Source organism: Vulpes lagopus, chromosome 1 (genome assembly GCF_018345385.1).
Source record: "Vulpes lagopus strain Blue_001 chromosome 1, ASM1834538v1, whole genome shotgun sequence".
NCBI classification, from domain to species: Eukaryota; Metazoa; Chordata; class Mammalia; order Carnivora; family Canidae; genus Vulpes; species Vulpes lagopus.
This window is the reverse complement of record NC_054824.1, coordinates 164,547,332-164,563,126: the sequence shown is the minus strand read 5'-3', so window position 1 is coordinate 164,563,126 and position 15,795 is coordinate 164,547,332. Positions and strand designations below refer to the sequence as shown.

Genomic DNA, 15,795 nt, shown 5'->3' with positions numbered 1-15,795 from the left:
CACGGAGAGAGAGGCAGAGACACAGGCAGAGGGAGAAGGAGGCTCCATGCAGGGAGCCCGACGTGGGACTTGATCCCGGGTCTCCAGGATCACACCCCAGGCTGCAGTAGGCGCCAAACCGCTGCGCCATGGGGGCTGCCCCCTTCCTCTCAATTTTACTGTGAATCTAAATCTGCTCTAGAAAAGTCCTCAAAAAAAAAAAAAAGAAAGAAAGAAAAGAAAAGAAAAGAAAAGAGAAAAAGAAAATTTGGTTAATGGTTAATTAATGGTCTTTATAAACTATGATTTTGCAGAGACTAATTTTTCTACTCTTTTTTTTCTGAAGAAAAGATTTTCAGTTAATTTTGTCCTTAATGTTAGTTCTTGTTGCCACTCCTTGAATTAGACACTAATTATATAAGTACTATATAAGACATACAACGTAGTTGTTCATCCAGCTAAGACTAAATGACCCTATATTCAAATCATGTTCAAAAGAATTTTCATGAATGTCACTTCCTTCTTAATACTCTAAGAAACAAAGAGTAGAAGGAGGACACCAACAGCTGAGATGAAAGCCACCAACTACGTTCTTAGAGTTATTTGAACCATTATATATCTATACATCAGGTTATTTCAGCTGGACTCTAACATAGTATATAAATAAAGCCATGGTCATGGATTTGACCCTCTAGCAGACCAACTGCTTTGACTCTATCTATACTCATGTCCTTCCCTCCTTCATTTGGAAATACACCATTAATGAAAAGGAATACCATTAGAAAAACAACTCCATTTTTGTTTTTCCTGGGTTTTTTGGGGGGTTTTTTTTAAAGATTTTATTTATTTATTCATGAGAGACACAGAGAGAGAGAGAGGCAGAGACAGGCAGAGGGAGAAGCAGGCTCCATTGCAGGGAGCCCGACATGGGACTCGATCCTGGGTCTCCAGGATCAGGCCCTGGGCTGAAGGCGCCGCTAAACCACCAAACCATGGGGGGCCGCCCAGCAACTCCATTTTTGAAGGGCAGTGTTATTAGCATTACTCTGAGGACTTTTAATACGTGCTAAATAATGCTTAAGGCACTACGTGAAATCTTTTATTTTTATTTTTTTAATTCTTATTTATTTATGATAGTCACAGAGAGAGAGAGAGAGAGGCAGAGACACAGGCAGAGGGAGAAGCAGGCTCCATGCACCGGGAGCCCGATGTGGGATTTGATCCCGGGTCTCCAGGATCGCGCCCTGGGCCAAAGGCAGGCGCCAAACCGCTGCGCCACCCAGGGATCCCCACTACGTGAAATCTACATAAAAATACTTCAATGTGCTGAAAGTAGCAATATATAAAGTAGGATTTAAATTATGAGCCATAATTTCACATATTTGTGGTAGAATTGCTCTCTAGGAAGGTCACACCAATTTGGCACCAAGTCTCAGGCCTTTAAAAAACACACTCTTAAAAATAAATTAATTAATTAATTACTTAATTAATTAAAATAAATAAATAAATAAAATTATTCATTATATATAAATTCATGCTAAATGAAACAGCTAACTGATAAAAGCAAATGATGGATAAAGGGGATCCCTGGGTTGGCTATTCAGTGGGTTGCACCTGCCTCGGCCAGCGGCATGATCCAGGAGTAACAGATCAAGTCCCCAACGTCAGGCTCCTCTATGCCAGCTGCTTCTCCTTTTGCCTGTGTCTCTGCCTCTGTGTGTGTGTGTGTGTGTGTCTGTTGAGTGTGTGTGTGGTTCTCATGAAATAAAACAATAAATCTTAAAAAAAAGTTTTATAAAAAAAAGAAAAAGAAAATGTGGATATGAATCCAACTATATAGAATTCTGGAAAAGGCAAAACCCAAGGAGGCAGAAATGTAAGTGGCTGCCATGGGTTAGGGGGTAGGGGTTATGGAAAGGTGAAATAAACAGAGCAGAGGATAAAGGGCAATGAATATATTCTGTAGGAGGGGCACCTGGCAGCTCAGTGGGTGGAGCATGCAATTCTTGATCTTGTGGTTGAGTTTGAGTCCCATGTTGGTATAGAGATGAATTAAAAAATAAAATTGAAGATGGGCAGCCCGGGTGGCTCAGTGGTTTAGCGCTGCCTTTGGCCCAGGGTGTGATCCTGGAGACCCAAGACGGAGTCCCACATCGGGCTCCGTGCATGGAGCCTGCTTCTCCCTCTGCCTGTGTCTGTGCCTCTCTCTCTCTCTCTGTCTCTCATGAATGAAATAAAATATTTTTTAAAAATAAATAAAATAATAAAATAAAATTGAAGGAAGGAAGGAAAGGAGGGAGGGAGGGAATACTCTGTATGATGCTAAAATAGTGGGTACATACCACTCATTTGTCCAAACCCACATAATATATACACCAAGAGGGAACCCTAATATGAACTACACAGACTTTGGGTGATAATGATGCATTAATATAGGTTCATCAACTATAAAAAATGTGCCACTCTGGTCAGAGATGTTGATAATAGGGAAGGCTATGCAGATGTGGGGACAAGGAATATAAGGGAAATGTCCATACCTTCCTCTCAATTTTTTTTTTAAAGATTTTATTTATTTATTCATAGACACGGAGAGAGAGGCAGAGACACAGGCAGAGGGAGAAGGAGGCTCCATGCAGGGAGCCCAACGTGGGACTTGATCCCGGGTCTCCAGGATCACACCCCAGGCTGCAGTAGGCGCCAAACCGCTGCGCCATGGGGGCTGCCCCCCTTCCTCTCAATTTTACTGTGAATCTAAATCTGCTCTAGAAAAGTCCTCAAAAAAAAAAAAAGAAAGAAAAGAAAAGAAAAGAAAAGAAAAGAGAAAAAGAAAATTTGGTTAATGGTTAATTAATGGTCTTTATAAACTATGATTTTGCAGAGACTAATTTTTCTACTCTTTTTTTTCTGAAGAAAAGATTTTCAGTTAATTTTGTCCTTAATGTTAGTTCTTGTTGCCACTCCTTGAATTAGACACTAATTATATAAGTACTATATAAGACATACAACGTAGTTGTTCATCCAGCTAAGACTAAATGACCCTATATTCAAATCATGTTCAAAAGAATTTTCATGAATGTCACTTCCTTCTTAATACTCTAAGAAACAAAGAGTAGAAGGAGGACACCAACAGCTGAGATGAAAGCCACCAACTACGTTCTTAGAGTTATTTGAACCATTATATATCTATACATCAGGTTATTTCAGCTGGACTCTAACATAGTATATAAATAAAGCCATGGTCATGGATTTGACCCTCTAGCAGACCAACTGCTTTGACTCTATCTATACTCATGTCCTTCCCTCCTTCATTTGGAAATACACCATTAATGAAAAGGAATACCATTAGAAAAACAACTCCATTTTTGTTTTTCCTGGGTTTTTTGGGGGGTTTTTTTTTAAAGATTTTATTTATTTATTCATGAGAGACACAGAGAGAGAGAGAGGCAGAGACAGGCAGAGGGAGAAGCAGGCTCCATTGCAGGGAGCCCGACATGGGACTCGATCCTGGGTCTCCAGGATCAGGCCCTGGGCTGAAGGCGCCGCTAAACCACCAAACCATGGGGGGCCGCCCAGCAACTCCATTTTTGAAGGGCAGTGTTATTAGCATTACTCTGAGGACTTTTAATACGTGCTAAATAATGCTTAAGGCACTACGTGAAATCTTTTTATTTTTATTTTTTTAATTCTTATTTATTTATGATAGTCACAGAGAGAGAGAGAGAGAGGCAGAGACACAGGCAGAGGGAGAAGCAGGCTCCATGCACCGGGAGCCCGATGTGGGATTCGATCCCGGGTCTCCAGGATCGCGCCCTGGGCCAAAGGCAGGCGCCAAACCGCTGCGCCACCCAGGGATCCCCACTACGTGAAATCTACACAAAAATACTTCAATGTGCTGAAAGTAGCAATATATAAAGTAGGATTTAAATTATGAGCCATAATTTCACATATTTGTGGTAGAATTGCTCTCTAGGAAGGTCACACCAATTTGGCACCAAGTCTCAGGCCTTTAAAAAACACACTCTTAAAAATAAATAATTAATTAATTACTTAATTAATTAAATAAATAAATAAATAAAAAACACACTCTTCTAGGAATTCAGCCTAAGAAAAACAGAAGTTCAATTCAAAGATTTGTGCCCAAAAACAATCAGACTATTAATATAAAAATTTAGGAAAATGTTAATGTCTAAAATAGGATAATGGTTAAATAAGTTGTGTTAAATTAGACTCATTAATAAATTATATTTTTATATTATAAAAGCTGAGTAATAAAACAGTGTGATACTGACACATCAGTATAAACAGACCATTATAGACAGACCATTAGAACAGAGTAGGAAATCCTGAAAGAAACCAAAATATAAATGGTAGTCTATTAGACGATAGAGAAGTCATCTTGAATCAGTGGAGAAAAGATGGACTATTCAACAAATAGTGTTAGGACAACTGGAAAGCCATCTTTCTAAAAATGAAATTGTATCTATATCTCAAACCTTATAGCAAGATGAATTCCAAATGGATCAAAGATTTAAATGTAAAAAGTGGGGATGCCGGGGCAGTCCGGGTGGCTCAGTGGTTTAGCGCCGCCTTCAGCCCAGGGTGTGATCCTGGAGATCGAGTGCCACATCAGGCTCCCTGCATGGAGCCTGCTTCTCCCTCTGCCTCTCTCTCTCTCTCTCTCTCTCTCTCTCTCTCTGTCTCTCTCTCTCATGAATAAATAAATAAAATCTTAAAAAAAAAAAAAAAGTGGGGATGCCTGGGTGGCTCAGTGGTGAGCATCTGCCTTTGGCTCAGGTCGGCTGCCTTTGGCTCAGGTCATGATCCTGGGTCCTGGAATGTGTCCTGCACTGGGCTCCCTGCAGGGAGCCTGCTTCTCCCTCTGCCTATGTCTCTGCCTCTCTGTGTCTCTCATGAATAAATAAATAAAAATATTTTTTAATTAAATAAATGTAAAAAATGAAAACAAAAAAGTACTTGACAAACCATGGAAGGATTATTTTATAACCTCAGAATAGGAAAGGCCACGCTAACTATAGCATAAAGTCCAAAAGCCATAAAAAACAAGACTGATACATTCAACTGTATGAAAAGAATTTCTTGTAGAGAGGCAAAGAAAAGACAAATGAAGATACTGGCAACTCAATACAGGTAAAAGCCTTCTTATTTAATAAGGAGTTCTACAAATCACTAGGGAAAAGATCCAACAACCCAATAAAAATGGGCAAAGATATGTACAATTCACAGACAAGGACATATTTAAATGGCTCTGTAAGGCATTCAATGTAAGAGATATGAAAAATTAAACTATTTTCATCATTTAGATTGTCACATATTCAAAAATCCTTGATAATTCCCTATGTATAGAGACAGGCATCCTGATACACTACTGGTGAAATATAAATAGTTACAATCTATAACAAGAGCAACTTGTGAATATCTTTCAAAATTATAAGTACATATATCTTTGACCTAGCAATTCTATGACTTTTTCTTACAAAAATATTTATACACAACCAAAATGGCTTATATTCAAGATTATTCACTTTATTATCACTTATACCAGCAAAACTTGGGGACTGGTTAAATAAATTATGATTCATTCAGGCATTATGCAGTCACAAAAAGAATGAAGAACTGCTTTACAAACTGACAGGAACTATGTCAAAAATATTTTAATAAGTGTGTATAGAGAGAGGATATGAGGCAGGAATAACACAAGGTGCAGATAAATTCCTATAACAGGTTATCATTTGTGTTAAAAAGGAGAAAAAAGCATACACAGAGTAAAAACTATGATAATATCAATTCAGATATAAAGCAATTAACAACTGGCTCCAGACCCCCAGGACTCCCAGCCAACTTCCTTTGCAGGCCTGCTCCAGTCCATTCATTAACTTCAAAAAAAAAAAAACAAAAAACAAAAAACATGACCTTGCATTTTTATGAACGAAATTTTTTGGATCCCACTCTTGGTAGAATTTTTATATACCTATCTATTTATCTGTTTTTCTGGGCAGGGAATAGGTATGGAAAGATACACAAGAATTTCAAACATTTATTGATTGTGTGGAGTGAACAATAATTGCGAGCCAGATGGTAAGTGAGGGGGTAAGGAGGAGGGGGTGAGAGAGACCTCATGGAATATCCTCTTATATCTTTTGAATATTGAAAGATGCAAATGTCTATTTATTTTTTACTTAAATTTATAAATAAAAATATATTTGAAAAGTTTTCAACATTTTTAAAAACTAAGAAAACACACTGTTAGAAATAAGGCAGAATTTAGGGACTCCTGGGTGGCTCAGTGGTTGAGCGTCTGCCTTAGGCTCAGGGCGTGATCCCAGGGTCCTGGGATCTAGTCCCCCTTCTCCCCCTGCATTGGGCTCCCTGCAGGGAGCCTGCTTCTCCCTCAGCCTATGTCTCTGCTCTCTCTCTCTTTCATGAATAAATAAATATTTTTAAAAAAGAAAAGAAAAGAAAAGAAAAGAAAAGAAAAGAAAAGAAAAGAAAAGAAAAGAAAAGAAAAGAAAGAAAAGAGAAAAAGAAAAGAGAAAGAAAAGAAAAAGAAAGAAAGAAAGAAAGAAAGAAAGAAAGATTTAAAATATATGCAATATGATAGCAAATACATACAAAGAAGTACATTTTTACACAGAAAAGACAGGGATAAAAATATAACAAAATATTAAAAGAACAGTTATCTCTCAGAAGTGTAATTACAAGTGACTTTAATTTTCTCTGGATTTTCCTATAATTCAAATTCTTTACATTAAGCACTATTATATTCATAGTAAGAAAAAAGGCATTAATTTATAACGTGAATCAGAGAGGTTAGAAATTAAAAGAGAAGGTAGAAACTTATTAGGTATTATCCAGGTTTCTAAGCATCATAAATGAAACATTTAAATTTCCTTAAAACATTACTTCCGATTACAAAATAGAGAATTTATGGATAAAAAATTTAGAGATGAAAAATATCTAATCTGTCTTCTACTCGACTTCTTAAGAAACACACTATAAGATTATTTCATCCCCCTACTTTCTGAATGTTTTGTCCATTTTTGTTTTCTGTTACCTAGGTAATGGTACTTCCAGCATTTCCCTTCAAGACTGTGAAACTAACAATCTGGTATTTCTCACTGTCCAGTTTTCCTGACCTTAAGCTTGGAAAGGCCATCTCCCTAAGGGCACGCAGTAAGATCTAGAAGCTAAAACAGGAGGCTGAGGAATCTGAGGTTAGAGTTCTAATCCTGACAAACTATGGAATTTGTTCTCCAATTTTGGGAATAAGCTAAACTTCCTGATCCAGTTTCCTTAATGAGGTAACTTAAAGGATTGTTCTGAAAATATTTAGGACTATCAACTTTAAACTTACTTTGTAATAAATATAATAATAAAATAAATAATAATTAAAATATTAAAATAATAAATAAATAAATAAAGTTTCTTCTTAACTTTCCACAGCATCCTTCTGAATTTTGCTTTCTTGCCTTTTGTTAAAATGTTTTCCTTTGTAAATTTTTGCTCTCCCAAACAGTATCTGCAAGTATTACCAACCTTTTGGACTCAGGGGTCCAGTAAGGAGTACTTTTAGAAAGCCTACTGAAAATGATACAATGTGAACAGAACTTGAACACTGAAATAGCAATAAACCAACATAATAGAGGATAGAAAAATACTAAGATATGATAAAGGAAATTGTCCATGTCTATAAACACTAACAGAACAGAAAATTTTTTTTTTTTAAGTTTTATTTATTTGAGAGAGAGGAAGAGAAAACAGGGAGAGGAGCAGAGGGGAAAGGACAAGCAGACTAGCCCTTGAGCAGTGACCCCGATGTGGGGCTTGATCCCAGGACTCTCAGATCATGTCCTGAGCCAAAGGCAGATGCTTAACCCACTAAGGCACCCAGGCGCAGAACAGAAAATTTAAATGAGATATACAAATTTTCTCTCAAAGGAAAAAGACAGGTGGCTATTGGAAATCAATACAATTTAAAATAAACAGTATATGCCTAGGCATTCTTTTGATAGTTATCTCTTGTTTCAGCGAACAACTGTCTACTCCTAATATACATAAAATGTATTGGGAAATTAACATTTCAACATTAGAAGGTAATGCCACAATCTAAGTATTGACAATTTATGGAGGCAAAAGAATGCAATCAGGATCTAAACTGGACTCTTATGAGCAGAGGAGAATCAGGCAACTAACTAATGTAACCAACACTTGGTAAGGGAAGTCAAAACTTAGACTCTAACATCCAAATCTGCTGTAGAGATAAGGAAGATGACAACTTCTGTATCACAGTCTAGCAGATGAAGTTTTGTCATGCCTTCAAGGATTCCATTTTTTTTCTATTGTTTACAGTAGACCCACTAACCTTACTTATTACCTGAACCTTGGCATATCTTTATTTTTCTACCACTTGCATATCAGGTACTTTTTGATGGCTGCCTTCTTCATTAGAAAATAAGCTACATTAAATCTATACTGGGTTCTCTACCTACAGGTCTTACGAAGCACTTGATAGCTCTTAGGAAGAAAGGTGTTTTTACAAACATCAGAGAGCAATTATCCCTCTGCCAAGACAGAGTGAAGCAATTTCGGTAGTGCCCTCAGTACACTTTAAACTCCTCCTCCTGGTAACAAGACCAAACACCTCTCTTGTTACTTAAAAGTTATTACAATACGGAGGGACAAGGGAGCAGACAACTGAATTTTTTCTGGATTAACTCGGGCATTAGTTGAATGCTTTTTTGTGGTTCACCTACTTTAAAAGGTGATCAAATCACTCTGTGCTACTGAAGAGAGCAACTGCAAAGAACAATTACATAAATCCTCTGCTTCAACTTACCTCATCCTTCTTTCTAATGAAAGAAAGCATTAGAAACCACTGCCTTGCCACCGCTTCCTTAGTAATCTTAGTAAAACCTACTTGCTTTGTCATGTGAATTCCTTTTCTTCCTTAGCAAATCCGAGAAATTTATTTCATTCAACATAATGACACACGACTGTACATCATTTTTTAAAGTACAGGCACTGATTTTTACAATGTAGAAAAGATAAAGGCACTCCTGTTAAGTGAACTATTCTCAAACAGGTGTATTCTAGAACTTTGCATTATTTAGTTCAGAAAATTTGTACATACCCTCAATTCCATACCTGTAATTCCTAAGTCCAAAAAGCTGTGAAAACACTTTCTTCATAACTTCTTTAGCAGTAAAATCTGACCTTCAATGACACAACACTATTTATAGCCTTATACCATACTTTGTGTGGATTTTTACTGAACTGTAGGAATATTAGCATGATTGGATCTGGATGTTGCTCCAGATCCCACTAAGGGGCTTATGTCACTGTATATATAGCATATTTTCTAAAACAAAAAAAAAAATTGGATTCTGAAACACTCTAGTCCAAATGGTTATGGAAAAGAGACTATGGATGTATAGTTCTATTCTTCAAAAATATTTTCAATCTTTGAAAATGAAACAGCAAAAAAAAAAAAAAAAAAAAGAAAAAAGAAAATGAAACAGCAATAAAGCAACATAAGAGGATAGAAAAATACTAAGATATGATAAAGGAAATTGTCCATGTCTATAAACACTAAAAGAACAGAAAATTTAAATGAAATATACAAATTTTCTCTCAAAGGATAAAAAGGGATGCCTATTGGAAATCAACACCACAATTTAAAATAAACAGTATATGCCTAGGCATTCTTTTGATTGCTATCTCTCGTTTCAGCGAACAACTGTCTACTAACGTACATAAAATGCATTCGGAAATTAACATTTCAACATTCAAAGGTAATGCCACAATCTAAAGTACTGAACTCAAGCTTAAGATCCCAAGAATTGGGATCCCTGGGTGGCGCAGTGGTTTAGCGCCTGCCTTTGGCCCAGGGCGCGATCCAGGAGATCTGGGATCGAATCCACGTCGGGCTCCCGGCCGGTGCATGGAGCCTGCTTCTCCCTCTGCCTATGTCTCTGCCTCTCTCTCTCTCTCTCTCTCTCTCTGTGTGACTATCATAAATAAATAAAAATTAAAAAAAAAAAGATCCCAAGAATTGCTAAAATATAATTTTATATTTTTATAAAATATATTTTTATATTTTATATATTTTATATATAATTGCTAAAATATAATTTAATAATTATTATTATTAATTATTATATAATTATAATTATAATAGTTCAATTAATAGTATTTGAGGAAATTAAGACACTTAAGCAACGTGAACATGTTTTGGGATATACTGGGTACACATTCACTGATTTTCTTCAAGCAATCAATTAGCTAGAGCACAAAACTTAAAACAACTTTATTCATCTACACATTAATACAAAAAGGGAGTCATGCCTGGGGTACATATTCAAGACATGTAAGAATGAGTGATTCACTGAGATTATGCAAAGAAGTTAATTATGTTAAGAACATTTCGTATAAGGCCAGTGAATTAGTCACATCTAATTCATACTGGACCAAAATGAAACAATTTCCTGGACTTGTTACTGGTTCCAGTGTTTTAAGCAAATATAGAGGCATATTCTCTAAAAATGCAATGAAATATATCTCCTCTTTGTCTTTATTCATGAAACATAAGCAAAACTATTTAATACAAACAGGGGAAACCACCCCCTATCAATTCATTTCTAGGTTCATGAGAAATTTTTACCAAATTCTCATTATCACATGTCTAGAATTATATGGCATATGATGCAGTATGATTCTCTTTCTGTTCTGCTTGCTGAAATAGTACCAGCCTTTAGAAAATTTCCAGCAGCTCCCTATCAGTCATCAATAAACAGGGAGTTATACACTAGCTTAATGGTAAGCAATAATGTGGATGTTATTTATTTTATTGAGTGAATATTTTAGATAAGTCCTGCTTATACTATTAAAATCAAAACCATATGATTTCTTGGTGAGCACTTTAGTGCAATAACTGTATTTCCCCTCTAGCTATCCAAGAGCACATCTGTGCATACCCTTGCAGACCTGTTGTGCTGATGGGTGCAAAGCTCCAATGTAGGCCCTACTAGAGACTGGGATCTTCAATTTCTCCCAAACAGTGTCCTGCACTCGCCATCCATTCATGGTAAAGTAGTTAATTTTAATGTTCTCATTGTTTACCAGAAAGCACAGACAGTGAGGCTGGCTTTGCCGCTCCCGTTTCCTTTTGCTAGGCTGCTGCGCTTTTTCAGCCAATTGACTTTGCTTTGAGGCTATAAATATCTGAAAAATGTTCTGCATTTGATGCTCTTGGATTCTGCATCCATATTTAGCTGTTTGTGGCATGCCTTTGTTTAAGCTACTCTGCCACCCATACAATCAGTCAGGTTGAGATCTGGATGGTCAAAGGACACATGTATCAACATTCAACAGACACTGACTATGAGCAAGGTACCAATCTGCTAGACATGGTGACAATGAAGGGGATGGCAAGATAGGAATACAAAGACAAACCAGAGAGACTTCCTGGTATCAAATATTTTATAGTCTTGACAGGGCACAGGCACAACTTATTATAAAACTGTAATAAAACAAATGGAACATTTTACAACTAAAAGAAAATGAAGGATAGGGCAGCATAAATATTTTCTTTTAGCTATGCCTCAAAGAGATGCATTTGTTTTCTAAATATACATCTACCTATTTTAAAGCTCTGACAGATTCCAAAAAAAAAAGTTTTCTAATCCTGGCAATATACAAAACTCTGAATACAGGTATTATCAACAAAACAGTCGATAGCAAACTCAAAACAGTGCCTAGTCTTCAAATTTCATGAGGCGAACTAACAAAATATTATTTCCAAAAGTTTCTGTTAAGATATTCAGGTTGGGGGGGAGGGGTGTTAGTGCCATTTGCTTGTTTGCATGTTGATTTCAAACATATTGTAGAGAACGTGTACCATAGCCAGAAGCCAGGAGCACTTAGTACAGCTCTTACTTTGTACCCTTTTAAAGTCCACATGGCTATTTCAGGTTAGTGCTCAAAACTGAATAAGCTTCACCTAAACAAGATCCCCATTTTCTCCACCTTCCTATCTTGTCAAAACATTCCAAACAAATATACATCTGCCTTCAACATTCCTGCTTTCACAACTAAGTTCACTGACCTTTTGATAAAAGCGCTCCTCAGAAGCCCCTGATAATCATGATTTAAACTCATTAAGGGCTTTCTTGGGCAGCCGGGGTGGCTCAGCGGTTTAGCGACGCCTTCAACGCAGGGCGTGATCCTGGAGACCCAGGATCGAGTCCCACGTCGGGCTCCCTGCATGGAACCTGCTTCTCCCTCTGTCTCTACCTCTGCCTCTTTCTCTCTCTGTGTCTCTCATGAATAAATAAATAAAAATCCTTAAGAAAAACAAAAGGGGGGAGGGGCTTTCTTGATGCTTGTCCCCAGGAGTCGGACTGGAATTGGTAGGCCAAGTAGTAGGTAAAATAATAGGGCAGGCCACAGAATCAGACAACTCTAAAGCTAAAATGGACCACAGATGCCAATTAGTCCAGATTTTACATTTTATGTAGAAACCTAGAGCCACAGAGTTAAAATTACTTACCCAAAGTTAGACAACCAATTTGTGGCAAAGAGAGAACGAAAACTCCAGTTCTCAATCCCCAGTTGTATACTCTAGACTAGATTCCCAGTTTCTGAATTTCCTTTAAAAACATTAGCCGACACTCATCAAAGTCTCCTTAAATTGTGTAGAAGAACCTAAGTGTTCCAAAACAATCAGGATTGTGAACACACAAAATAAACAAGTAAACAAACAAAAAAAACAAAATGAACTAGTGTTTTCCAAATCGATTTTCCACATTCTATTATTTTTATTTCAAAAGCGTTTCAAAGAGTTATGCAATAGGCAACTTAAAAACTAGCTAAGGACACAGAGAAGCCAAGAATCATTCAGATAGTTTTGGAGTATTTACATTAAACTAAAGACAACAAAGTAGTATCCAGGATGAACTGCCTTAGAGGAAGGAAAGTATAAGTACTAAACAGTAAATTAAAACAACATCTGGTTAATTGATAGGAAAAGCAAAAAAGTTACAATGCTGTGGAAAGTCTGCAACTTGACACTGACATGCATAGTACATGTGAGTAGAGAATATATGTATGCATATTTATATATACTTAAAAATATACACATATCTGTATGTATATATATGCATATACACCACACACCACTCACAAATCTACCCCTAAAAATGAGCAACAAAAACATGCACCTATTTTTATGGGTTTCACCCAAAGAACAATGATTTATGCTAGGTCTGGGGAGGGGGGGGGGGGCGCCTGGGTGGCTCAGTGGTTGAGCATCTGCCTTTGGCTCAGATCCCGGGGTCCTGGAATCGAGCCCCACATCAGGCTCTCCTCAGAGCCTGCTTCTCCCTCTGCCTAGGTCTCTGCTTCTCTCTGCATGTCTATCATAAATAAATAAATAAATAAATAAATAAATAAATAAATAAATAAATAATCAATCTTAAAAAAAAAATTTACACAAGGTCTGGAATACCCAGACAGAATACTTTTGGACACTGAAATACCAAATTATCATAAATACATATTCTCACAGTAACACGACCCTATCTCTGACTTTATGTAAAAAGCAATGTGCCAGAGAAGTGTGTAATGATAAAGAGGAGGATAGGATGGAAAAACATTCTAACTACAATATACTCCAATTCGAGTTCATTTTCAGGTTCTTGTCAACCTCTGTTATAAGCTATCGGATAAATGGGATCAGCAGGTGGATGGGAAATCAGGCACTCAAATTTTTAGTCTGCTGAGAATGAACTGGATGACCTTACATCATCTCCTACTTCTCTGCTTTAATTCTTTCAGTTACTTAGAACAACATCAAAGACCATGTATAAGCACCGAGCAAAATATAAAGTTATATTTATATATATATAAATATAATATTTATATATTACTTAGAACAGTTACTTAGAACAACAAAGACCATGTATAAGCACCGAGCAAAATATAAAGTTATATTTATATATATATATTTATAAGGATTTATAAACATATATCCTTAAGAACTGGTTGTAAGAACTACAGGATTTTTACAATTGAAAGGGCCATTAAGTGATTATTTAATCCAATTCATTCGTTTTACAGATGAAGAATCAGAGGTTTAAAAAAAAAAAAAAAAAGTGACCTGATCGACCCCAAATCACATAGCCACTTACTGGCAGAACCAAGACAAAAACTCAAGTCTCCGGACTCCTCTTTCTGTGATCTTTCTGCTAACGATGGACCTGAAGTCTTGAAATCAACCGAAAACCATCGAGAGAGAGAACTCCTAAGTCTTGGTCCCTCTTGAACAGTAAACACATACCTTCTCCAGAAGGATGAAGGAAAAAGGCATAACGTACTGATCACTATAGGCTTCAATGCACATGACTGGAGGACAACATCTTAACGTCGTCTTTGATCCCAGGCGCTTCAAATTTGCCCTCCTGGAGTCGGCCAACATCGCTAATGCCTTGTGCCCACGTGAGCTAAGTGATAAACATCTTGACCGTTTCGATATTTTGGAAAGCCACAGCTCGATGCCCGAATTCCAAGCTATAAACCCTTGGGCTCGGAGTTCTGGAAACCGGCACCGGCTTCCAGGCTGCCGCAAGGCTCACCCTAATAGAATCTCATCATTCAGTTTTAATTAAAGAGGTGGTTACCAGGAATGCAGAAAGGGAAAGTTTCAGTGTGTTCATCACTTTTTAACTTGCTGAGTCGCAGCCCGGTCGCTTTCACGAAAAGAGAACCAGAGACAATGGTGCCATCCGACACCGTCCCGCACCCCCGGACGGGCTGACCGGTGGCCTTTGGGAGGGGGAGTCTCGGAAACAGGTTACGCACCATGTTCCCACCAAATCGGTATCTCTGGTCATCCTGCTCTCATCTTGCCGCTTACCCACCGCTAAGCTATCCCGCAGCACCTCGGCTCGCAGCCTCGCCTCACTCAAGGAGAAAGACCTGAAAACTCGGCCCGCTTGGTTTCACGGGGCGTCCCCATCCGACCTCCTTGAAACCGGGCTTATCGCCTGGCTGTGAGGTCTGCGTCGCTGGACCGCACCTCAAAACTTCCTGCAGGTGCGAAAAGGCCAACGACCGTCCGGCGGGACACCTCGGCTCAAGCGCTACCCTGGAGACGCTTGGCGGACGCGCACGCCGGGACGGAGGGAGGGGATGCGGCCGAGGGCAGGACGCGGCCGGGCCGGGGCGCCGACGCCAGCCCTCCGAGGGCTGCGGTCCTTACCGTACACCCGGACCCAGCTCTGCTGCTGGCACACCGACTCCAGAAGGATCCGATCCAGCATGCCCCCGGCCACGGCCCCGCCGACGGGGAGAACCGCTTCCAGCTCCTCGGGCGGGATCGGCGAGTCGGACTCCAGCGCCGGGAACATGTCCGGCCAGGACAGCGCCTCGGCGGCTCCTCCGGACGACGGGGAGAGCTCCATGGTGCCCGGGAGGGACGCGGCGGCGGCGGCGGGAGCGGCGGCGGGAGCGGCGGGAGCGGCGGCGGCGGCGGCGGCGGCGGCGGGCGGGCGGGCGCGCGGCTCCGCGGCTCCGCGCCCTGCCTGCGGGAAGGGGAGGAGGAGCGCGCGGCGGCGGGGCGACGACCCGAGCGGCTCACCTCCTTCCCCGCCGCCCACTGCCCGCGGCTCGGGCGCCGCAGCCCACCTGCAGCCGGCGGGCGGGACCCGGGCCGGGAGGCGGATCCAGCGTGGCCCGGGCCGGGGGTGGGTCCGGGGCTCAGGTGTGGGTCCCCCCCGGGGCGGGCGGCGCGCCCGCCTGCCC

General features: G+C 39.4%; 1 protein-coding gene across 3 annotated transcripts in view; it reads right to left on the bottom strand.

Moving 5' to 3' along the window:
- Positions 1-15,543, bottom strand: part of RASAL2 (RAS protein activator like 2) — a 352,059-nt gene extending 336,516 nt beyond the window's left edge. For 2 of the 3 annotated variants that reach the window (XM_041754427.1, XM_041754435.1), the window contains exon 1: positions 15,254-15,542. In XM_041754427.1, coding sequence (XP_041610361.1) covers positions 15,254-15,455 — 202 coding nt within the window. In that variant the 5' untranslated portion in view covers positions 15,456-15,542. Of the gene's footprint in view, positions 1-15,253 lie in introns of all 3 variants that reach the window. The other variant, XM_041754415.1, reaches the window with a different exon arrangement.
- Positions 15,544-15,795: the final 252 nt, after the last annotated feature.